Below are 24,504 nucleotides of genomic sequence, written 5' to 3'. Positions count from 1 at the left end.
TACTACTCAGCCTCCATCGGAAGTTATACATCAGTTTGGTTTTTGTCCTGTATTGAATGCTTGACCACCTCTTTATCCTCTCAAGGATATTTAAGTGTGCACCAGAGTGCACAACAAGTCTGTTTTGTGGACTTGGGTCCACCTTCTGTGGGAGATGCTTTATGAATATGGGGTTTCTGCCCACTTACTGTGAGCCATTTGGTGCATGTGCAACTGCAGTAAGAGCCAGCAGTAAGTCAAACTATTTCATGGTGGGTGTTGGACTTCGCCAGGGCTGTCCTTTGTTATGATACTCTTCATAATTTTTATGGACAGAATTTTTTGGTGCAGCCAAGTGGTGAAAGGCTTCCATTTTGGTGGCCTCATGATCTCATCTCTGCTTTTTGTCGATGATGTGGTTGTGTTGCTTTTTTGAAGTCGTGGCCTCCAGCTTACAGTGGAGTGGTTCACAGCCGACTCTGAAGTGGCGGGAATGAGAATTAGCATCCTCAAGCCTAAGGGCATTTATTCTCAGCTGGAAAAGGGGGGATTGCCCACTCTGGGCCAGACACGAGTTTTTAACCAAGTGGAGGAATTTAAGTATCTTTCATCTTGCATCCACACCCACACTCACATATGTTCACAAGTTATATCTAATGACTGAAAGAATTAGATCGCCCATTGCATGAAGGGTGGCTGGCCTCTCCCTACTTCTGCGTTAGATCTACGTCATAACTTATGCCATAACCGGATTCCCATTTTACCCTACCCAGCAACATTTTACGTAACCTGAAGTGACCAAACAAAATACCACGACCACTTGAATGGCGTGGAAAATTGTAGTGTAGGGATAAAAGATGCTTCCGGTTACTACATAACCGGTCTAAATCAAGCTTTAAGTCAAGATTTACGATAGATTTATACTTTTTAGAGCTAAGGTCAGAAGTTAAGTCATTCGAGAAAAACTGATACAAATAAACAAAAACCAACCAACAAACAAAAAAATACAAAAAAAAAAAACTTAGCAAAACTTAGCAAACTGCTACTTCCGGCTAACTTTTAGCTACGATTGTTTTGTTTTTCTTTTTTAAGAGACGTCTCTGAGTACCTACGGCTATACTTCCAGAAGGGGGTGCTAAAGAAACAATAATTGATAGCAACCACCTAAAGGACAAAGTAGAAGAAGACAGGTACAGTATTTTCATTCTGACCTGTAACTCTTGTGTTTCTGTAGTTTAGATGCTAATGATGCCGTTGGGCAAAAGGTATTTCTATGTTTAATAAGGAGCACACTGGCTGTGCTCACTTTCATCCTGTGAAATGCTGAGCGTGGAGTCACTGCCAGTGGCTGAGGAGGAGGTGGTTGAATCCAGCTCCAACAAACTCGGAGACATTTACACGTTTGTGGCTAAAGGCAGTTTTCCTCAGACGATGAATCCGATACGAAAGAAGAACCTCAAGAGATACGCTCAGAAATTCATCATCGATGGTAGGGCTTCATTCAGTCACTCGGTTCAGCAGCGGTGTGTGTTGCTTTTGTTCATCTCCAGCAGTCAGTTTAACTCCTGGCTTCTCCCTCCCCTGATTTAAAATTTCCTTGCTAGGCTGGTATAACGTTTAGGGCATGACTAGGTGGATCAGTAGGGATCTGCAGAAAATGCGGCTACTCACAATTCTAAAACTGATCCTCGGTGCTTGCAAAAATGAGCTCTTGGGCACTTTAGATGAAAACGATTACAGGAATAATATTCATTTTTAGATAACCTGTTTATTTGCCGAATTAAAGATAGACCACAGCTGTTTTCAGGCAGTTCGCAGTTTTGATCATGTAAATGTCTACTTTTGCTAGAGATCAAGACGACATTAAATGCCTACATTTATAATGCGGTATGGTATGACCCGGGATTAAGTTTCTCACTACATGATTCCCTGATTTATATCTGTGTTCAAGAGGGCAAGCTCTACTATGTGGGGCCCAAGAAAGAAGAGAAGAGGGAGGTAGTGATTGAGTCTGAGAGGAAGAGGCAGATTTTTCTTGACTGCCACTTCAGCGATATTGGCCATCACCTGGGCCAGAAGAAGACCGTCCACAGGATCCAGAGCAAGTACTACTGGCTGGGAATCATCAAGGACGTCGTGGACTGGGTACACACATTCCTCTGTGTATGGTGTTTGTTTGTTTTTTTCAAATCTGTTAGGAACAGTGTCTAACTTTTGTTACCACTGTTTCAGATAAAAGTCTGTGAAACGTGTCAGCACACAGAGAGAAATAAGAACCAGTCGAGAACTATTCGGCCAATAAAAGTGGATGCACCTTGGGAAATTGTCGGGATTGACACGATAGGTTTTTGCCTCAGTTCATTTTAAAATATTCTCTTTGATTATGTCTGCAAGATCATTTCTTTCCACAGATGTTAGGCTGACTGTGTGGTTTGTCTCTCCTCTTTGTCAGGGGCATTGCCAGAGACCCAGAGAGGCAACAAGAATGTCACGGTGGTGATTGATTACTTCACTAAATGGCCAGAGGCTTTCCCAGTGCAAAAGACAGATGTTGCCTCGGTTGCAAGATGCATCTCTAAATGCATATACAGGTTGAAAACAACTTATTTGCAGACCATGCACATGAGCAAAATTACCAAGAATTAAATACCTACAGTGGTGCTTTTCAGCCTGATGCTGATCTTTGCTCTGTTTTTAATCAGGTTCGGTGCTCCTAAAATGATAGTTTGTACACAGAATGCTGACTTCTGTGATAAGGTGAGACTACAGCAGCAGAATCGTATAAAATAATAAGATTGAGAACAGTAGGTCAACACTACGGAGGCATGTTTTGATCTTGATTTTTAATTTTCTAGGTGACAAAGGTGCTGTTTGAAAGGTGGAGCATCACACAGAAGGTCTCTCCTGTGGACCAGCCTCAGCTCAACCCACTCCACGACTGCACAAGCCCTCTGTTGAAAGAAGCCATACTGCAGATGGTGTCGGAGAAGCAGGCAGAATGGGATGATTTTCTCGACCCTGTGCTGTTTCTGTTCAGGACATCCACCAACCCCACAACAAAGTTCACTCCTTACTCTCTCATGTTTAACAGGACAGCCAGTTTACCAAATGAGGTGAGACTGCAGGAGATAAGTGAGCTCTAAACACCTGATTGGTTTGCCATTCCTCAAACATAATTTCCTTTCATGTAGAACGCAGCAAGTCGGCTGAATCGTGACGAGCCGGAGCAGGATGTGTACTCTACGAAGGAGAAGGCCTCTGCGTACATGAGTGTCATTCAGGAGCAGCAGAACTCTGTTAAGCAGCTGGTAATTCTCATCATTTTCTTCTGTCTTCCTTAAGTGAAAATGGATGCTGGTGATCGAGTGTGCGATCGCACGAATCCAGGCAGAGGTCAGGAAGTCTGTTATAAAACAATAGTTGCATCCTAATGAAGTTGTGTGCAAAAGTCTTGAGCCACTAAACATTTCCTTATATTTTGCCAACAAGGAGCCAGATAGTCTTATCATTTTCCTAACGTGGTCTTGAACAGCAGTTCCCCAGGCTCTGATCATTCTTCACTCATTGTCAGTTCAGCCCTTGTACCTGAATATTTGCAGGGGATTGGTTTCTGTTATGTTAAGCCACTTAGCACTGATCTGTGAATCACTCAAGCATAAACAAAATGCAGCTAACTCAAGGGATGAGTCATTGTTGTGTCCGCACATAACAGACAACTTGGCAAAGAATCAACTTTAAATTGTACCTATAGGTACTTTGTTACTAGCTGTCTGTTGCAAAAACACACAATTTGTGCACTCTTCTTTAGTTGCCAAAGATAACGCCTTTGACAGATGTGAAATAGTATTTTTGCACCACTAAGATGACTGACAAAAACTTGGCATATGTGGACATGTTGTGCAGTGTGTCCTAAGGAAACGGGACAAGTGGACGACAAACGATGTGGCAGGAATGAAAACAACAATCTACAATAGATGAACCGTATGAGAAAAGTCATGTCTGTAAGAATTAGAAAAATATCCTGCAAAGTTCTGACAGAAAATCTAAGACGTGTGTCTGACCCATCTAACGATCACTGAAACCTGTTCAGAAATGATCTCAGTGGAACGATGACTGACAGGAAGCTATTGTTAAGGAGGGGAAATGGGGAGAAAAGGCTGAGGAATGCCAAATTCCACAAGAACTGGACTGCAGATAAGTGGCAGCAAGTCTTTTGGAGTGATAGATCCAAATTTAAAATCGTAATTAGTAGAGATGGACCGATCCAATATTACGTATCGGTATCGGTCCGATACTGACCTAAATTACTGGATTGGATATCGGAGAGAAATAAAAAATGTAATCCGATCCATTAAAAACCACGAAAGCACCTCACAAAACTTGCGACATGGCGTAACTCAGCTCATAACCTCAGCACGTCGGAGCAGTGTGCTCACGTGATAGAGCGGCTGTGCGAGACCTGTCGGAGGTCTGGTTGAGCATTTGTAGCCTCGCTACCAAGCCGGCATTTCATCTCCGAGGAAGTGATCCCAGAGAGAAGTAAAGGAAGTGTGTAAGTTCATCTTTGAATATTTGTAAAGCATTCCCGCGTTAAACTTAACAACCGATATGTGGAGCGACTGCCTCTTCTCTCCCCCTCCCTCTCCTGCTGCTACTTCAATCATGAAACTGATCAATGATCAGCTGATCGGATTTTCTGTCACGACTCTGTCTCTCTTGTTTGTTTTTGGCCCACTTCGCACCAGAAAGAGGAAACCAGCAGCTGAACAACATCAGCACGTTTAAGCTTGATAAGCTGTTGTTAGAATTTATTCATTATTACTTTCTACACCAGGATCTTTTTCTACGTAGCTGACGGCTGTAACTGTGCAGGGGCGGATCTAGCAAAGTTTTGCTAGGGGGCAGGTAGGGCGTTAACAGAGATAAGGGGGCACAAAGAAATACTTTTCTTTCTTATTCTCATTTAAAATGTCTAGCTTTTAATAAATAATTATCTGAATCTTACAACCAAAGTTTTAATCTGATGTAAAATGTATAGAAGTCCATTACTGTATATAGTAACTATTAAGTCTAATATACCCTAGTAAGCTATAGTACTTTTTCCTTTCGGAAGGTACCATCTGTGCAGTCTGCACTTCTGTTGTAGAAAGATGTTGAATCTATTTAATAATTGTGGAAAAATAATTGATTTCAGTGCTTTTTTTTTTTTTACACGTGCGTTAAATTAAAGTTGATTAAGTCGATTTAGCAAATTAAACTGATCTATTAGAGAATCACATTATAACATCCTCCATAATCTCTGTTATTAGCCTTAAATTAAGTGACAGCAAACGTGCATGGAAGCTCATTTGGTTTTTGTCTCTTTTATCCTTTGGTTCCATGTTCAGGTGTTAGCCAATATGAATGCAGCCTACAAACAAGAGAAGAAGAATGCCAAGCGTAAGTCACACAACATGTCCCCAGTGACCTTTAAAGCGGCAGACCCCATGTTTTCTCCAAGAGAAGCACCTTCACTGAAAAAAGTGAAAGAGGAGCGTTTGTATTTGACTTTTCCCGTTGAGACGGTGCTGGCCACCGAGCAGAGCAGCTCAGAGGATGTAAAGACTGAGTTAGTGTATCACTTGGCTGAGTCCGATGTAAACTGAGAAGGGTGTAGGTGCAGAAGATGTTCCGGATGTTGGTGATACTCTGGTCAGTGCAAGGCACCAAAGGTACCTGAATTATCTGGAATTTCATCCGGAATCCAACCAGCGGCCCACATCTTCTTTTACGCCCACACTCTTTTCCCCAATGAACTGTTGTTTCTCCTGAAAATCATCTTAACTTATTTTCATTTTGCAGTACTATAAAGGTATTTGTACCTTTTTATTTGCTAAAATACTTTACAAATAAAGGTGTTGTTTCATTTATGTATACTAGATGTGTAGTTATTATTAAAGCCTGACCAATTTGTCAGTGGAAAATTGTTATCCGATCATCACTCATTGATATCGGCATTTACAACAACAGATAAATGAAAATTTAAGAAGTAAAAAAAGAGAAGAGAGAAACACCCTTTCACCGTGTTACGAGTGTCGATATTGCATTGTTTGTCCACCAGAGGGCACTCTACACCTTGTTGCAAGAGTTCCTGGTGATTTAAAATGTATATCATCTTTGAAAAATATGCTGGCTCTACTGCACATCACACAAACTACAAAAACAAATGTCTCACTGAGCTAATAAGTTTATAAATATTCAAATTTGTTGAATTAGTCATAAGTAATAATAGAATTTTGGTTTCTAAACGTGAGCTCAAATAGTAGTTATTTCACTTTAGTTTTAATCCATCCATTCTCTTCCACTTATCCTTGTCAGGGTCGCGGGGTGGCTGGAGCCCATCCCAGCTACCACAAGGTACCAGTCTATCACAAGGCTAACACACAGACACTCACATTCACACCTATTACCAGTTAACCTAACCCCACTAACTGCATGTCTGTGGACTGTGGGAGGAACCGGAGTACCCACAGAGAACCCACGCAAACTCCACACAGAAAGGCCACGTGGTTGATTCGAACTGAAGACCTTGCTGTGAGGGAGCAGTGCTAATCACCCCGCCACCTTGTTGTCTTAGTTTTGATCTCTTCCAATAAATCACAGATATGTATGAAAGTCACAATAATTTCGAGAATTTCTGTTTAATTCACTAAATAACAAAAAGATCACAGTGACTGTAAAGTTGACTTTCACAACCTCAAAAGTCAGTGGACAAAGTAACACAAACACCAAGATTCTTTAAAACTCTGATGCCATCTTTCAGTCTGATATGACCACAGCTGGGAGGGTTTGCTAGGCTTCAGTTGGCTTGAGTTTACCTTAAGAAGCTCTGTGGTGACTCGCATGATAGATGAGATGACCTAAAACCCAATGCAACAACAACCTGTTAGTAAGTCATTAACTTACTGATAGTAATTAACTGATAGTAACTTCATACTTCTGACCCGCCAACCCAGTGATGTCATATTGGTGTCAGATGGCACTGCACATGCTGTAAAAACAGAAGGTTAAAAGACTGATTGTTTTAAATCTAGCTTCACAAACAGAGTGATACATGTTATGTTCCATGTCCACTTTAATGGAAAACTGGGAGGAGCCAAACTGGTCATTTTCAGCGAGACTCTATGGAAACATCCGTAAAGCTAAAAGGAAAGATGTGTCACTCTGTCTTCTTTCCTGTAACTTTAGCCATTTAAAAGCGGGTTTCTGTAGTCTGCAGAACACGAGTGGGCATTCTTTAACCATCAGACGTTATTGGCTTCGTATTCGGGTTAGGGACATGTGAACCTCTTGAGTAGAAAAACACAAGATAGCAAAAAAGATGAACTGGTGGTAGAAACGCTCACTAGTGTGCCGCAGAGAATCACTGCCTGCTCTTAATCTTCTGTAATCTAGACGAGCTTCGATGCCGGCGTCTTCTTGAACGCCGGTATCGAAGTTCATGTATTCGTTACACGAACTTGAGTCAGTTTGGGTTGTAATGCATGTGTTTGAGGACAACATTGAATAAGGAGAGGGGTTTCAGTGAGTTACTGAATGCTGTCGGGGCTGGACAGTGACAAGATTTAACACGGAAGTGTAACGCAACGCAGCTGACCGCCCTCAAGAAGCTAATTCACAAAGCTAGCCAACAATGTAGCAGGATATGTGTTACAGTAATGTTGCGGCATGGCTGGACAATCATTAACAATGTAGTGACGTCCTAAATGCTGGTAGTTGTAATAAGACTACTTGATATTTTCTGTGCAGCTGCATAAAACGGAAAAAGACCGGAAAGAATAACTAAAATAATCCGGTTTTGCTGAGTGTTTGTGTTCTTGTCTGGTGTATGTTTTGAGAAACTTTTCTCACATTTTATTCAAACCGCTGCTGCACTGTAACCGATCATTTCTCAAGCCGCTGTTTGCTGCTTTGTGCCGGTGCTGCTCTCTGTTCTGATAATCAGCATGGGAATCAACGTGGCTGTGGGCTGCATCGTGTCATACGTCCTCCTGGATGTTGTCACCACCACTGTCCTGTACGCACATGGATCACAGCTGAGCACCTTCACAGAGGATGCCCTCAACTTTAATATCCTTCAGTCTGCACTGGACATCTGGGGGACAGTGCTGCTCCGAGCCTCCCTCCTGCTGGGAGCCTCTTTAGGGGTGACATGGAACAAGGTGGACGGCCCGCAGAGGGTTGCTAAATCCACCAGCCTTATTCTCCTCATCTGTCTGATCGTCATCACCTATACACTGGCCAAGCTGCTGATGCTGACTGAGGTGAGCATCAGTCACCAGCCCTGGCTCTTGAGCCTGATATGTTGGACTTGTGCCTCTTCTCTGGGAGTAATGCTGCTCTGGAGGTGGCTGGGGAAGGAGCCGGAGTCTGAGAGCAGCAGTAGTAGTAGAGGAGCAAGGGGCCGTGAGGACACTGAAAAGCTGGTGGAGACAGTTGGCGAGGAGGAGCAGGAGTTGGGCTCTGAGAGAAAGAAGGAGAAGGACAGCAGCTCGGGGGCCACACTGGGACGCCTGCTGAGCTACTGCAAAAAGGATGCTGAGCTGCTCTCTGTTGCTGTCCTCTTCCTCATCATCTCTGCTGTGTGTGAGTGTCCTTAATGTCACATTATTTATTGCTGTCTGTTATAAAGGATTTAGACACACTGCCCCAATGCAACTGACAAAACTGAGTCTGCAGGTTCTGATTACGCTACTCATGCCACGTTACACAACACTTTTTAATTACAGATAAGTGCTATGGTAGAAAAACAAGTGTGTTCTTTTCAATATGTTCCAACTGTTGATGCTTTCTGTCATGGAATTATTAAAAGGACCCCTAACTCGCTCATATGGGTCCCAGTTGCTAAAAGACAAATGTTTTTTGTCATAAAGCCCAAAGATATTGATCAGTATATTCATCTACATTACTAACCAGAAGCCTCAGCCACCTGCTGTTCAAACCTTCTGTTTCAAAGGACTAGCCAATCAGAAGAAAGTTGACTTAAACGGTGCCTGTGCCAAGGCCCTGTATATTAAACGCTAGGTTTCATTTCAACTGTGAAGCATACAAAGCGTCTCTATTAGAGTCCAAGAATAAAAATAAAAGAGCTGGAAATGGTATATTTGGTGAATGCCAATAAACGTCTATACCTACATTAATAGGTCAAAGTCATACTAAGTAACTCTAAGGCTCATTATTGTTTGTAACAGTGGGCTGAATGCCAGAGCCTCCAACAGCACTCACGGTTTTATCAGTTTCATCAATTCTTTAATTTATGGAATATCATTAAATACACACATTTCATTCAAATCATTTTGGAAGTTTGCTCATTTTCTTTGAAGTACAATATAAAAATTTGAGGTATTTTATGTACTCGTACATCTAAACTATGCATTTGTCCATCCATCCATTGGTTTTGTGCTGCTTAAAAAGCGATTACAGGGGCAACAGTCTTGAGCAGAGACGCCTAGAACTCACTTTCCTCCACCTCAGCCTCCAGCTCTTTCACAAGGATATCCCAAACCAGCCAAGAGACATAATTTGTCCAGCATGTCCTTGGTGGGCCCAGGTGTCTCTTTCTTGTTGGGTATACAAGAAAAACTTCATATTGGAGGTGTTCAGGAGGCATCTTAACTAATCTTCCCTTGCCTGAACTGCTCCCCAGGAACTGAGCATCTGAGCTCTAAGGGTGAGCCCAAACACCTCGAGGTTCTGTTCCTAAATGTTAGAAAAACATTTGGGACAAGGGGAGTCCCAAATGTCCCAAAAAACAAAAAACGCTCTCACTATGAATGTACAGTGACCTTATTTTTCACTCTGATTTAGAATTGAATAAAAAAAAGCATCGAGCATGGAGGTTACCACTGTTGCCGCACAGCAAGAATGTCCTGAGTTCAATTCTCCATCAGGCTGTGGTCTTTCAGTGTGGAGTTTGCATGTTCTCCCTGGGTACTCCGGCTTCCTCCCACAGTCCAAACACATGCAGCTTGTGGGGATAGGTTAACTGATCAATCTAAATTGCCTATAAGTGTTAATGTGAGCATGAATGGTTGTCTGTCTCTGTGTGTTGGCCCTGCGACAGACTGGCGACCTGTCCAGGATGTACCCCGCCTCTCGCCCTATGACAGCTGGGATAGGCTCCAGCACACCCTGCCACCTTGAAAGGGATAAGCGCAAGCGAATGGATGGATGGATAAAAAACTAATTAAATAAAATTGAATGCTCAAGTTGTCACAAAGCCTTTATGTATGGATCATCAGTTCAACTTAGACTTTAAAAAACATTAAGTAATGATGACTCTTTGCTTTCAGGTGAGGCTTTCATACCGTACTACTATGGGAAAGCCATAGACAGTATTGTGGTTCACCAAAGCATGGAGTACTTTGCCAAACCTGTGATCATACTTGCAGCACTGGCCTTAGCCAGGTGAGCATCCGCAGTTGTAGGTTTTAATTTTTGTTTTTTAATGTTTTGTTTACATTTTGTTGTAAATTACACAGAGGAATGCATTCAGCTTATATACTGAGATGATCCTTGGCAAAGCTGCTTGCTTTGTTTAGATGATGACGTGTGTTAAATGCCAAACCACAGAACTGCTTCATGGCAGTCTTTTCTCTCTCCTCAGTTCACTTGCAATCGGAGTACGAGGAGGTGTCTTCACCCTGACGTTTGCGAGATTAAACCTTCGTCTCAGGAACCATCTTTTCCGAACCTTGATGAGGCAAGAAATTGCCTTTTTTGATGACAATCACACAGGTGATGTTGAACGCGAGTTCCTGTGCACACATCTTTCCCTTCCATTGATCCGTTCTAATGTTATTCCACGCCCTTGTAACCCTGCAGGTGACATCCTTTCACGTCTGTCTGCTGACACCACCCAGGTGAGCGACCTCATCTCCCAGAATGTCAACATCTTCCTGCGGAGTGTCATTAAGGGCGTTGGCTTCTTCATCTTCATGTTTGGCATGTCCTGGAAGCTCACACTGGTGACCATCATGGGATTCCCTTTCATCGGTCTAGTCTCAAAACTTTATGGTGAATACTACAAGGTAAAGTAGTTTTGTCTGAATGTTCATTTCTTTATAGTTTGCTTCCAAGAAGTCAGATATTATTGTAATTTTTTTAAAGTGGTCTTGAGAAATAGTTATTACTGTTGTTGAGTATTGCAGCATCAACAGTGATCAAGTCAAAGGGAAATGACGACGGAGGCAAAAATGTCCTTAACATTTTGGGAACTTTGTTCCACATTAGGGAACGCGGCAAAACCTTTCCTCATGGGTGCCATTTTTGTTGGGGTACACTTTCTCTCTCAGGGGCTGATGACGCAGCATACGTGCTTCCTTGTGGTGACAAATAAAATACTGTCTCTCTGTTAAACAACAATAACCATAATACAGTTCAACACATTGTACAACATGAGTACACATAGGGTGACCAACCGTCCTCTTTTCCTCGGACATGTCCACTTTTCACGTTCTGTCCGGGGGGATTTTCGAGATGGATGAAAATGTCCGGGTTTTCCTATAGACATACAGAGGGACCCATATGTGCGACTTCGTCCCGAAGTAAGTGGTTGTTCCGCGCTCACAGACGGGACAGAGTGCGCAGCGGCGCGCTGAAAAGATGCCACAAGATGCCAAAGCGCAAGTGCATCTTTTCAGACAAACTGCAAAACAAATTTCCCTTGTACCATCCCTCAGAATAAATGGGAGGTGGAGTCCACTGTGTGCAGAGCTGGCAAATACGTTTGTGTGTCTAACAAAGGTTTAAAAACGTATAAACAGGGGTGCACATAAGTGGTCCGCAGGTGCGCATTCGCTGTCAAAATAAAAGACGCGCACCAGATAAGAAGTTGCAACGCGCGTTCGCGTACATATAAAAGGCACTGTTTTTGTTCGCTAGAGTGGGATTTTCACTGCATATTCTGCACCAAATCTTTGTGCGTTCATCATTTGTTTGAAGCCAGCTCACCTCCTGCAACCACTTTTCCGAGAATACGCGCTTCTTTTTGCGGTTCGCACTCCTTCTGACATTTCTTTGGAGGTGGAGGAACACCAAAGTAATTGCTTAAAGGAGCTTGCTTCTTCGACATCTTTAAGAGTTCTAAACAAATATCTGTCTTCCTCCAGAAAATCTTATGTACGCAAACGTGCGTTGCAACTTCTTATCTAGTGCGCGCCTTATATTTTGACAGCGATTGCGCACCTGCGGACCACTTATATGCACCTGTATATAAAGGCTGTGCGAGGCGAAAATTCATCTAGTAAGTTGACTGAGTTCTTTGTTACACCTGGGAAAAACGAGGATGTTGTTGTATCTGCAGCAGAAGGTGCACTGGCATTTCATACTATGAAGCGTCACAATAGCTACAGATCCATGGATTGCACTTGTGTGTTGCTAAAAGAAGAGAAGCATTTCCAGACTTTAACAAAGCCAAAAAGTGCCTGCACCAAGACTGAAGCTATTGTCAATGGTGTCATAGTGCTACATTCAGTTGAAGTCACTCTTTGAGATCTTAATAAAATCCAATACTGTGGCATTTCTCAGACTTACCAGAGAATATATTCCCAATCATACTTTGACTGGAAGAATGGTGGCATGCAAAAAAAATTAATTGAGGTTAGAAACGCGAAATGAGACAGCAGAAACCATACCTCACTGGTCATTTTTCTTATACAAATGAGACATTATTTCTGTAACGTTACTTAATTCTAGAGGTTTTTAAATTAGTCTTTTGCACTTGTCCATCCATCCATCCATCCATCCATCCATCCATCCATCCATTCATCCGCTTTATCCGAGGCCGGGTCGCGGGGGCAGCAGCCTAAGCAAAGAGACCCAGACCTCCCTCTTCCCAGCCACCTCCTCCAGCTTATCCGGGGGAACACCAAGGCGTTCCCAGGCCAGCCGAGAGATATAATCTCTCCAGCGTGTCCTGGGTCTGCCCCGGGGCCTCCTCCCCGGTGGGACATGCCTGGAACACCTCACCCAGGAGGCGCCCAGGGGGCATCCTTGTCAGATGCCCGAACCACCTCAGCTGGCTCCTTTCGATGTGGAGCAGCAGCTGCTCTACTCTGAGCCCCTCCCGGCTGGCCGAACTTCTCACCCTATCTCTAAGGGAGAGGCCAGCCACTCTTCGGAGGAAGCTCATTTCTGCCGCTTGTATCCGCGATCTCGTTCTTTCAGTCACTACCCACAGCTCGTGGCCATAGGTGAGGGTAGGGACGTAGATCGACCGGTAAATTGAGAGCTTCGCTTTTACACTCAGCTCCTCTTCACCACGACGGACTGGTGCAGCGTCTGCATTACTGCAGCTGCAGCCCGAATCCGTCTGTCGATCTCCGGCTCCCTTCTCCCATCACTCGCGAACAAGACCCCGAGATACTTGAACTCCTCCACTTGGGGCAAGAACTCATCCCCGACCCGGAGTGGGCACTCCACCCTTTTCCGGCTGAGAACCATGGCCTCAGATTTGGAGGTGCTGATCCTCATTCCCGCTGCTTCACACTCTGCTGCGAACCGTTCCAGTGCGAGCTGGAGGCCCTCACCCGATGAAGCCAACAGAACTACATCATCCGCAAAAATCGGAGATGAGATTCTGAGGCCACCAAAGCGAAAGCCCTCCGCCACTTGGCTGCGCCTAGAAATCCTGTCCATAAAAATTATGAACAGAACCGGAGACAAAGGGCAGCCCTGGCGGAGCCCATCACCCACCGGGAACGAGTCTGACTTATTGCCTGCAATGCGAACCAAGCTCTTACAATGGTTGTATAGGGATCGAATGGCCCGTAGCAATGGGCCAGACACCCCATACTCCCGCAACACCTCCCACAGGACACCCCGAGGGACACGGTCGAATGCCTTCTCCAAGTCCACAAAACACATGTAGACTGGTTGGGCAAACTCCCATGCACCCTCAAGTATCCTGGAGAGGATAAAGAGCTGGTCCAGTGTTCCGCGACCAGGACGAAAACCGCATTGTTCCTCCTGTATCCGAGGTTCGACTAGCGGACGAACTCTCCTTTCCAGCACCCTGGCATAGACTTTCCCAGGGAGGCTGAGGAGTGTGATCCCCCTGTAGTTGGAACACACCCTCCGGTCCCCCTTCTTAAAGATGGGGACCACCACCCCAGTCTGCCAGTCCACAGGTACTGCCCCTGATCTCCACGCAACATTGCAGAGGTGTGTCAACCAGGACAGCCCTACAACATCCAGAGCCTTCAGGAACTTGGGGAAGACCTCATCAACACCAGGGGCTCTGCCACCAAGGAGTTGTTTAACTGCCTCAGTGACCTCGCCCCCGGAAATTGGCGGGTCATTCCCCTCATCCCCAGACTCTGCTTCCTCCTCGGAAGACGTGTCAGTTAGATTAAGGAGGTCCTCGAAGTATTCCTTCCACCGCCTGACAATTTTCTCAGTTGACGTCAGCAGCGCTCCGCCAGCACTATACATAGTGCAGGTAGAGCACCGCTTTCCCTTCCTGAGACGCCTGACGGTTTGCCAGAATCTCTTCGAGGCAGTCCGAAAGTCTTTTTCCATGGCCTCTCCGAACTCCTCCCACACCCGAGTTTTTGCTTCAGCCACTGCCCGAGCCGCATTCCGCTTGGCCTGTCGATACCTGTCGGTTGCCTCCGGAGTCCCACAGGCTAACCAAGCCCGATAGGACTCCTTCTTCAGCCTGGTTTCTCCCTTCACCTCTGGTGTCCACCATTTGGTTTGGGGATTACCACCACGGCAGGCACCAACCACGTTGCGGCCGCAGCTCAATGCAGCAGCTTCGGCAATGGAGACGCTGAACATGGTCCATTCGGACTCAATGTCCCCAGTCTCCCTCGGAATGCTGTTGAAGCTCTGCCGGAGGTGTGCGTTGAAGATCTCGCGGACTGGGGCCTCTGCTAGATGTTCCCAGCACACCCTCACTACGCGTTTAGGTGCACCAGGTCTGTCCAGCGTCCTCCCCCGCCACCTGATCCAACTCACCACCAGGTGGTGATCAGTTGACAGCTCAGCCCCTCTCTTTACCCGAGTGTCCAGAACATATGGTCGCAGGTCTGGTGATACGATTACAAAATCGATCATCGACCTACGGCCTAGAGCGTCCTGGTGCCACGTGCACTTATGGACACTCTTATGTTTGAACAGGGTGTTCGTTATGGCCAAACTGTGATTAGCACAGAAGTCCAATAACAAAGCACCGCTCGGGTTCAGATCAGGGAGGCCGTTCCTCTCAATCACGCCCCTCCAGGTCTCGCTGTCATTACCCACGTGAGCATTGAAGTCTCCTAGCAGGACAACAGAGTCTCCAGGTGGAGCACCTTCCAGCACCCCACCCCCAGGGACTCTAAGAAGGCTGGGTACTCCGAACTGCTACTCGGCGCATAAGCACAGATGACAGTCAGGACCCGTTCCCCGACCCTAAGGCGCAGGGAACAAACCCTCTCATCCACCGGGGAAAACCCCAACGTACCGGCAGCAAGCCGAGGGGATATTAGAATACCCACCCCAGCCCGCCGCCTCTCACCAGGGGCAACTCCAGACTGAGACAGAGTCCAGCCCCTCTCCAGGAGACTGGTTCCAGAGCCCAAGCCATGCGTAGAGGTGAGCCCGACTATATCTAGCCGGTACCTCTCAACCTCACGCACTAACTCAGGCTCCTTCCCCACCAGAGACATTCCATGTCCCTATTGCCAGTCTTGGCAGCCGGGGGTCAGTCCGCCAGGGCCTCCGCTCCTGGCCGCCACCCGGCACACAATGCACCCGACCCCTATGGTGCCTCCTACGGGTGGTGGGCCTGCGGGAGGATGGGCCCATGTCTCCTCTTTGGGCTGTGCCCGGCCGGGCCCCATGGACTAAGGCCCGGCCACCAGACGCTTGCCCTCGGGCACCCTCCCTGGGCCTGGCTCCAGGGCAGGGCCCCGGTAACCCTATCCCGGGCAGGGTAAACTGTTCCCTCGATATTCTTTTCATTAGGGTCTTCTGAATCGCTCTTTGTCTGGTCCCTCACCCAGGACCAATTTGCCATGGGAGACCCTACCAGGGGGCAAAAGCCCCCAGACAACATAGCCCCTGGGATCCCTGGGACACACAAACCCCTCCACCACGATAAGGTAGCGATTCACTTGTAAAAGCCTACAAGACATTTTTTATTTCACCATTCATTTACCGCACAGAGAATGCATTATTTAAATGTGTTAAAATTTTCTTTAAGCAAACAGTATTATTAAAATTCTTCATGAATGTGCCAAGTGTCCTCTTTTTTGGAAATCAAAATATGGTCACCCTAGTACACACGATGTATATCTTAACAACAATAAATGTAATGTCAGGTATAATGTTGTTTGGATGAGATGCTCTGTTATTTTCGGCTAAAAGTAGTTCTCTTTTCTCAGTGTGGGGATTCGTTTTTAAGAAGAAAGCTACAATTAGCCTTTTGTGCATTTAGTGAGAGTATAGTGTAACTGTCTTCTTGTCAAGACAGTAACTTTGTGATTGTCTACTTGTGACACATCTGGGGGACATGTGTAGACTGTAAAAGTGTGATAAAGGACCTGACACACACTGGATTTCCGTGCTCATGCAAGTGTATATTTGTGTTTCAGCAGCTGATTCCGTTGCTTCTGCACCAGGGTACCGGGAAACAGTCACTTCCTTGTAGGGAGTGACTGTAGGGCTGTGCAATATGACCAAAATTTCATATCCCGATATTAGATATTTATCGTCCCGACAACGGTATATATCACAAAAATTTTACATTTTCTGTAAATTCCATGAATGTCGGGCAACTCGATTTGCATGAGTATTTTTTTTTTTTTAGCTGGTCGTGTACCTGGAGTCAGGTGTTTTGACCAATGCATGAAACCTTACATTTTTAGACATTTTCTTTGTGAGTATTTATTACATGGCGTGCTGCGGGGAAAAGCCGGTTCTAATGTTTGATTCTAAGGTTTATTTTTTAGCACCTGATGGCTATTTCTTGCTTCTCATCCGTACACTCTGTGTACTCTTTCACGTGATTCAGTTTATTTTGAAAAATCTCAACAGTATCTTCAGCGTTATTGTGAAAGGTTTATGTGGAAAATAAAGAAGCGGACGACGGAGCCACGCGATGGTTTTACCGTCGTTGTTGCAAACGTCAACGGATAAAAACAGTCGCTTGTCCGTCTGTAGTGTGGTTATGTTAAATATATAAGAGAAAGAGAGAACTTTAAGAAATTCTACAGTGACCATCAAAACGATTTAAAAAAATGCCGTAAAAAGTTTATTTTGCCACAACACGACACAAACGATAGCGTAATATGAAACGATTGACGTTTTCATATCGTCATCCGATATATATCGTTATATCGAACAGCCCTACTCCCTTGCGATTCCATTTACTTCCTCCTCTGTCACCAGCACCGCCGTCACTGGCTGTGTCCCAATTAAGAGACCACACGCTTGAAGTACGCGCACTACGCATACTACATATAAGTAGTGAGAGGCTTGTGAAATGGGACTGTAAATGAAGGAGAAAAAATGTTTTGTTGGTCATTCATTTTTGTCATGACATCACTTTGATTAGTTGAGTATCTGAAGCTGAGACCACAGGACTGTAAAACATGATAGTTGGGCTTCATTTCTGTAATGAACAGTCATTTTAAGATTAGCTAGTAAATAACAATTAGCTTATGTTGTTCATGAGACTAAAATCATCTGACTGTGGTAATGTAAATATAAAATGGCCAATATTATATTTATTGTCAGATTATTATGATATATATATATATTACAGGATATATTACAGCAGTGAGCTTGAACTCTGGGTCAAAGATTCAAGTTGCAGTTATTTATATTTCCTATCACCTTAAATCTTCACTCAAAGACAAGTACCTTTCACAGTGTATATACAGATGTATTATACATAAGAGACAAATATTGTTCGTTTAATATGTTGGCATTACTAAATTTGGCTCAATGCTTACATATATGTGTAAAAAGAAAATTTACGAGCTGTGATAACTGTTTCTGATAAAATGAAGAGTAGACTGATATATGAAATATTCCTTTATTGGGTGAGAAAATCAGACCATGTCATAACTGCTTTAAGTCACACAGAATAGATATCAGAGCCTTAAACAGGCTGACTTTGCTAAATGGGTCTAACTGGGCAGAAAGTATACAAACACATAACATCCTTATAGAATATAATGTAACACTATAGATCAACTTACCTCAGAATATATAAAGCATATAAACAGTTACAGCAATATGATGCAACAAACACAGCAGTGCTACTAATCCAAAATACTCAAAGCTTCATAGAACTGAAACAAACATTTATTTTTAGCTCCATTCTGCTGCTGATACATACTTTAGGTTTCTGAACATTAAACTTGTTGCTGCCTTTCATAGTGTTTAACTTGAAGGCCCTGAGTACTTTCTCCCACACTGAAAACACTGGAATCATAAAATTATTTGAACATTACTTAATAAGACTGATTCAGGACAGACAATTAGTTATTTTAAACTTTTCTAGCAGTCCTTCACAAACAGGGAGCAGTCTGTCTCTCTCCATCTGTCAGCTGCTGCTGGCTCTTCCTCCTCTTCTTCCTCACACACTGCTGAGTTTGTCCTGGTGGATCATCAGGGGTGCCATAATATTCATTTGGTTCATTTGGTAATTTGGTTTTAAAGCCTTTACTTTAAAATATACGCTGTTCAATAGTCGACCTTAATCTTACAGAGAATCTGATGATTTTATGGATAATTAAAGTCAGTCATATATCCACAAACACAACAAGCTGAAAGTCAGTGATGCTGCTCAGTTTGCAGTCCTGAATCACGGCACAAGCAGGATTCACTGCACTGTTAATGTTAGCTATGTTATATTGCTGCCTCTGTTCGGTGGTGTCGAGCCAAACGGACTTTAACGTGTGTTTGAACAAGCTGACGGTTCACTCGTTAAGCTGAAAGAAAGATGCTTTAATCACAGGAGTCACACATGTGTCCACTGTAACATCTGGGAACTCTTCTTGTTTAGCACTCGTAATAACACAAACACTAAATCCTCCTTCTCTTGTGCTGTTTTGTATCAGTGTATACACCTGAGACTGTCATCTGTCTGTCTGACCCAGGGTCCACCTTTAATGGTTTTTCAAAGAACCATTTTTTAAAAAGGTTCTTTAAAGAACCATTTTAAATCTTTCAAAATAAAATGTATCATAAATTGAATTTGAGTAGGGTAAAATAAATACGAGCACAGCATAGACATATATTAATGGTTTATTGCCATTTCGTAGTATACCAAAAGACAAAAAGGCATTTTAACCCTCAGCACCACATCACTACTAATACATGTCACATATTAGTCATTTAAACAGTAATAATTAAACATTTTTACTATACTATAAATAAATATATATAAATACTATATCTACAGATAATACAACAATTAATACATGTATTGTTTAATTAATAAACCATCAGAAAGTGATAAAGACACATTAGAAATAGCAATTGCTTCATAACAGACCGATAGATCAACACATTTTCATCAGCAGATGTTTGCATGTTCAGTAAAAATATTTCAACAAGTTTTTGATTAAAATTATCAATGAACTTCAGCCTTACCTTATGTAAGATAAGTTTCATGTTGGACTAATGGTCCTTTGTTAGTCCAGTTTAGGATAATGTCTCTGACGTATGTGTCATATCAAAACAACCCCACACCTGCAGTTGTTTCAGTTTTTCACTGGTGTTTCCTGTCAGCTGGTCAAACCTCCCTTTGTGCTTCAAATCCCTCCCACTCTGGGACAAGGAGCTGAGAGAGAGAAAACAAGGGTCAATTATAAAGAAGAGAGAAAAGTGAAACCCTCCTCAGAAGGTCTTACTCGCATACCTGCAGTCGACCTGTGATGGACTCCTGTTTGGTGTTCACGTCATCCCAGCGGCGGCCCCACTCCCTTGCTGTTGCCAGCAGCCGAGTCTGCAGGGTGCCCTGGAAGAGCTGAGTTAATGTTCGACTCCTCCTGGTCAGGCGGGCTAGAGACCACACCCCTGCTACAGAAGAATCCCTGACACTATTCCCAATCAGGCTCTCTACTATTTACGATTAGATAACTTTTATATTTTCTTCTGTTCCTTCCAGAATCTGACCAAAAAGGTGCAAACAACCCTCGCAGAGGCCAATAAAGTTGCAGAAGAAACCATCTCAGCCATGAGGACGGTGCGGAGCTTTGCCAACGAGAATGGAGAGGCCGATTCCTATTACGCCAAACTCTTAGTCATGTTCCAGCTCAACAAAAAACAAGCCCTGGCCTACGCTTGCTACATGTGGTCCAGTTGTGTAGGTATCTGCAGTTACCCTTTACATAATTCTGCATGGTTTATTTAGTGGTCTCTGTTTTTACCTTACAGCAAGGGATTTTTTGTGTGTTTTCCAGATCTCAGAGCTTGCTCTCGAGCTGGCTATCCTCTACTATGGAGGCCACCTTGTGATTACTAATCAGATGAGTAGCGGTGCCTTGATATCTTTTTTCATATACATGCTAGAGCTTGGCGAATGTCTTGAGGTATTTCACCTATCATTCTCCACAGGTCGTTTGTTTTCTGTTCTGAAGACATGGCAATGAATCCATGTTGTCTTCACTTTGCAGAGCATTGCATCAGTGTACACGGGCCTCATGCAAGGAGTTGGAGCTGCTGAGAAGGTTTTTGAGTATCTGGATAGGAAACCCGAACACCCCTCTGATGGCACAGAGGCTCCGGAGACATGCGCCGGTCTGGTTGAATTTAAAGACGTCACGTTTGCCTACCCGACACGCCCTGAAACTGATATTCTCAAGGTTTGTCCTCAGGGATCCTGAACACCTGAAGAAATTATTCACAAGTGGTCTGTTTGACTCATGGTGGTAGAGATGAGGGCAGTTTACTAGAAGATTGCAACAATATAACCAACTAAATGAGGGTGAAGTTAGGATACGGTTGACATTATGTCTGCTTAGTTTGAAATGGGTCTTTTTGCAGGGGGTGTCATTCCTCCTGCGTCCCGGAGAAGTGACTGCCCTTGTGGGACCTTCAGGCAGTGGGAAGAGCTCCTGTGTGAGTCTTCTGGAAAATTTCTACCTTCCTCAGCAAGGCCAGGTGCTGCTGGATGGAAAGCCTGTTCAAAGCTTTCAGCATGACTACCTCCACTCCAAGGTTAGTCAGTGTAAAAGACATTTTCATGTGTAATCTTTGTATAATATCTGGGGACTTGGGTCAGTTTTACTTTTTCACATGTAGAACACAGCAGGAACTAGACTAAGCAGGAGGCCTGGCTCTGATACAGTGTTCAGGAGGCTATAAACATGCTAACAGTAAATGCACTATTGTGCACATTGGCACAATCCAACATCACAAGAACTGTTGTTGAGTAGTTGTCTGAAAATCTCCCGAAAAGAGCAAAACTGCCAATGTGTTTGTCCATCACTGTTTTCTGATTTTTCCTGCCCTGTGTCAGTTTCTGCTGGCAATGATAAAAACTAGTCTAAAAAAGAAACAAATTAAAAAAGGTTAAACAAAAAAAAAAACTACCATACTTTGTATACAAATACACCCCATGGCTTGTTAGTCTTCAGCATACAGTAATTTCTATTCTTTATTGTGTGTCTGCAGGTGGCTCTTGTAGGTCAAGAGCCTGTGCTGTTTGCCCGCACAGTTGAGGAGAACATTACCTATGGCCTGACTGATGTCCCCAGGGAGGCAGTGCTGCAGGCTGCCACCAAGGCTAACGCTCATGATTTTATTACCACTCTTCCTAAAGGCTATGAAACAAGTAATCATTAAATCTGTTCATTTGTAAATCAGCTTTTTATGTGCTCTATGTGTAATGGACATGCTTGTTAAGCTGGGACCTCAAGAGGAAAAGTCACATTTAACATCGGTCCCTGGCAGATTTGTTTTACTATACAGAGCTTTACTGTACATTGCAAAGCTGCTTGCAGAGGCATCAGAATCTATAGGTTGGCTGATACAGCTTAAGTAGCATGCACCATTTGAGATCTGCCAATAGGATGTGTGGAAAAGTAAGAAGTGACCATGAGATAGTATGGCTGACACTGAGATCAGCTGATTTGCCAGCTGAGCCTGACTCTAGGGTCTGCTTAAAACTAACACAGTGCTCAGATTTAAATGCACAAATATCACAGCCATACAAAAAATAGAGCTATGTTCTTTAATAAAGAAATGGAGATGTGTTTCATAAGATGAAATGATGTATTTGACTGACTTTTACCTTACTGTTTTCTTGAGGTGTTGGCGAGAAGGGCACACAGTTGTCAGGGGGACAGAAACAAAGGGTTGCCATTGCAAGAGCTCTCATCCGCAACCCTCGTGTTCTAGTCCTGGATGAAGCCACTAGCGCTCTGGATGCAGAAAGTGAACACATTGTAAGTGTTATCAAAGCCAGAGGAGAGCTTCAGTACAGCAGCTGTTACCAAGCAGACATGCAGCATATTTGCATTATGGAATAATATAGAGGTGTTGATGTATTTGCTGAATTCACTACAGGTTCAACAGGCTCTGAACAATGTCCTGCAGGACCACACCGTGTTGGTGATCGCCCATCGGCTCAGCACAGTGGAGAAGGCAGACAACATTATTGTAATTGACAGGGGCCACGTGGCAGAACAGGGATCTCACAGTGAGCTGATGGCCAGCGGCGGACTCTACTCTAAGCTGGTTCAGCGGCAGGTCCTGGGCATCGAGACCGGAGAGGAGGACCTACACTCGCCACAAAACGCCAGCTGCAAGTCAGGTGGAGGACAGCAGTGGAGAGGACGAAGCAGCAGCGGCAGCCTGAGCGAGTCTGAGTGTAGTGTGCGTTACTGAGAACGACCTGCAGTGTGTAGATGTGGCACTGGACTGTAATTAAGTTAAAAATACTTAAATCTGCATTTGGGTTTGTAATCTGTTGGACAAAGACACAAGTTTTGTAGCGTTTCACCTGCACACTACCACAGTGGATTTTAAATTCATCAATATGAGACTGATGTGCAGACTTTTAGCTTTAATTCAGGGGGTTTCATTGGCAAAACTTTGCCATTAACAGATTAACGGTTGCATTATGGGCATTGTTTTAATGCAAATGTTTTAAATGTTTTTAAAAGAAAGAAAGAATTCTGTCATCCTGCACTTTACATTGTTTTGCTGTCTCTCTGATAGGTTAGTTCAGGTTTTGCAGCCTAATGATGGCCTCCCTCACTTGCACTGACCTCTCTTTGGGTTCATATTTAAAATTAGAGTGAAAAGCTATAAAATACACATTCAACACTTTAAATCAATTTCAGATATTATGTTGGTGTCATTGGTAATGAAATAGCAAGGGAACGGGCCTCAGCTGGCCATGAAAGTGCTTGTACAGCCACAGGGACAAAAAAATGACAAATTGTATGTCTCCAACAAACTATTGACCTATGTGTTTCCAAACATATAAAACAGGGTGGGGACAAATAAAACTTGAATATCCTGTTTGGATATTATATTAGCTTTAAGGAAAATGTGTTTCTGTTGATGTGCTACAAGAGAGGCGTGACTGTATTTTGTGTTTTTGTTTACCTCTGTATTGCACTCCAGCAATAATTATTATTTTGTTGAAACTTCCTCAGGATTTAGTTCTGCTGTTGTATTGTTTACGCTGTAGCAGGCATGGAGATGCTGGCTTGTTTTTACTGCGTGGAGTAGGTGGTATTATTAGTAAAAGGAAAAGACAGGTGCCTTTGTCTGTGGAATAGTGTGCAATAAGAATATTATATGATTGAAAATGAATAGCACTACAGAAACATACTGCAATTGTATTTAACACTGACAATGAAAAGTAAATGTAGCTAAATAAAATATTCCTTTATTTTTGCAGACATGTTATATATGTATGTATATATGGCAAGTGAATATATTCTGTATATGATGGTAAAATCCCCTTTTTAAATGGCAATAATGGATCATGAAATATGAATCTTACAGTCTGATCTACGCTGTGTCTGTGTAATACTGGTAAAACATCCCAAATAAAATTCTGAATTATATTTATGTTGCTTCAGTGACAGCGACTACAACTGAAATAACATTTATTTATAGACTGAAAATGACTGAAACTTTAGTAACTAACCAATATGCAAATGTTATAGCAAAAATTGACTATTCACCATAAAGTCTATACATTTGCCAATTTGCTGTTTCTTCTACGTTGTTCCATCAAAATAAGAAGGCTTCAGGAATCTATGGTGGATATTTTACACTATACTACGAATATGAAAACAATTGTCATTTAGCCCTGGCCACAAACCGTCATCCACTGGGCTCAGGCCACCTCTTTGCTTTTACACTAGCGCCATCTAGTGTTGTTGTCACGGTTAGCATTTCAAATAAAGACTACTTGAGCATCTTTTAGTCATTAGCAATAAAACTCTCTATAAAAACTGTGTTAAACGCATATTTCCTGATTAAAACCTAATTTCTTTTTTCTTTTTTAAAGATGAATGATTTGCA

The 24,504-nt window shown here is 43.4% G+C and overlaps 2 protein-coding genes across 2 annotated transcripts; both read left to right on the top strand.

Moving 5' to 3' along the window:
• The first annotated feature begins 331 nt into the window (after positions 1-331).
• LOC309719474 (gypsy retrotransposon integrase-like protein 1) lies at positions 332-5,888 on the top strand. The gene is made up of 8 exons (XM_082555628.1): positions 332-1,468; positions 1,931-2,124; positions 2,212-2,323; positions 2,432-2,570; positions 2,682-2,736; positions 2,835-3,092; positions 3,171-3,287; positions 5,367-5,888. Exons 1-8 carry the CDS (start codon positions 1,300-1,302, stop codon positions 5,622-5,624), a joined length of 1,302 nt encoding a protein of 433 aa, XP_082411754.1. The 5' UTR covers positions 332-1,299; the 3' UTR covers positions 5,625-5,888.
• A 1,504-nt stretch (positions 5,889-7,392) lies between these two features.
• Positions 7,393-24,015, top strand: abcb9 (ATP-binding cassette, sub-family B (MDR/TAP), member 9). The gene is made up of 11 exons (XM_082554928.1): positions 7,393-8,604; positions 10,311-10,425; positions 10,625-10,755; positions 10,843-11,048; positions 20,126-20,323; positions 20,421-20,549; positions 20,634-20,822; positions 21,004-21,177; positions 21,634-21,793; positions 22,270-22,406; positions 22,528-24,015. The coding sequence occupies exons 1-11, from the start codon at positions 7,965-7,967 to the stop codon at positions 22,846-22,848; spliced, it is 2,400 nt and encodes a 799-aa protein (XP_082411054.1). The 5' UTR covers positions 7,393-7,964; the 3' UTR covers positions 22,849-24,015.
• Positions 24,016-24,504: the final 489 nt, after the last annotated feature.

The sequence above is a fragment of the Aulonocara stuartgranti genome, assembly GCF_965226115.1.
Source record: "Aulonocara stuartgranti genome assembly, chromosome: 12".
Lineage (NCBI taxonomy): Eukaryota > Metazoa > Chordata > Actinopteri > Cichliformes > Cichlidae > Aulonocara > Aulonocara stuartgranti.
The sequence above is the reverse complement of the archived record's forward strand: the minus strand, read 5'-3'. Positions and strand labels throughout refer to the sequence as shown.

What these genes read in the sequence shown, in the direction of transcription:
- abcb9 (XM_082554928.1), top strand. Translation starts at nt 7,965, where the DNA reads ATGGGAATCAACGTGGCTGTGGGCTGCATCGTGTCATACGTCCTCCTG. An exon ending in ATGACTACCTCCACTCCAAG is followed by an intron (nt 21,178 to 21,633) that starts GTTAGTCAGTGT and finishes GTGTGTCTGCAG; the next exon opens with GTGGCTCTTGTAGGTCAAGA. An exon ending in TCCTAAAGGCTATGAAACAA is followed by an intron (nt 21,794 to 22,269) that starts GTAATCATTAAA and finishes TGTTTTCTTGAG; the next exon opens with GTGTTGGCGAGAAGGGCACA.
- LOC309719474 (XM_082555628.1), top strand. Translation starts at nt 1,300, where the DNA reads ATGCTGAGCGTGGAGTCACTGCCAGTGGCTGAGGAGGAGGTGGTTGAA. An exon ending in TGTCGGGATTGACACGATAG is followed by an intron (nt 2,324 to 2,431) that starts GTTTTTGCCTCA and finishes CCTCTTTGTCAG; the next exon opens with GGGCATTGCCAGAGACCCAG. An exon ending in AGAACTCTGTTAAGCAGCTG is followed by an intron (nt 3,288 to 5,366) that starts GTAATTCTCATC and finishes TTCCATGTTCAG; the next exon opens with GTGTTAGCCAATATGAATGC.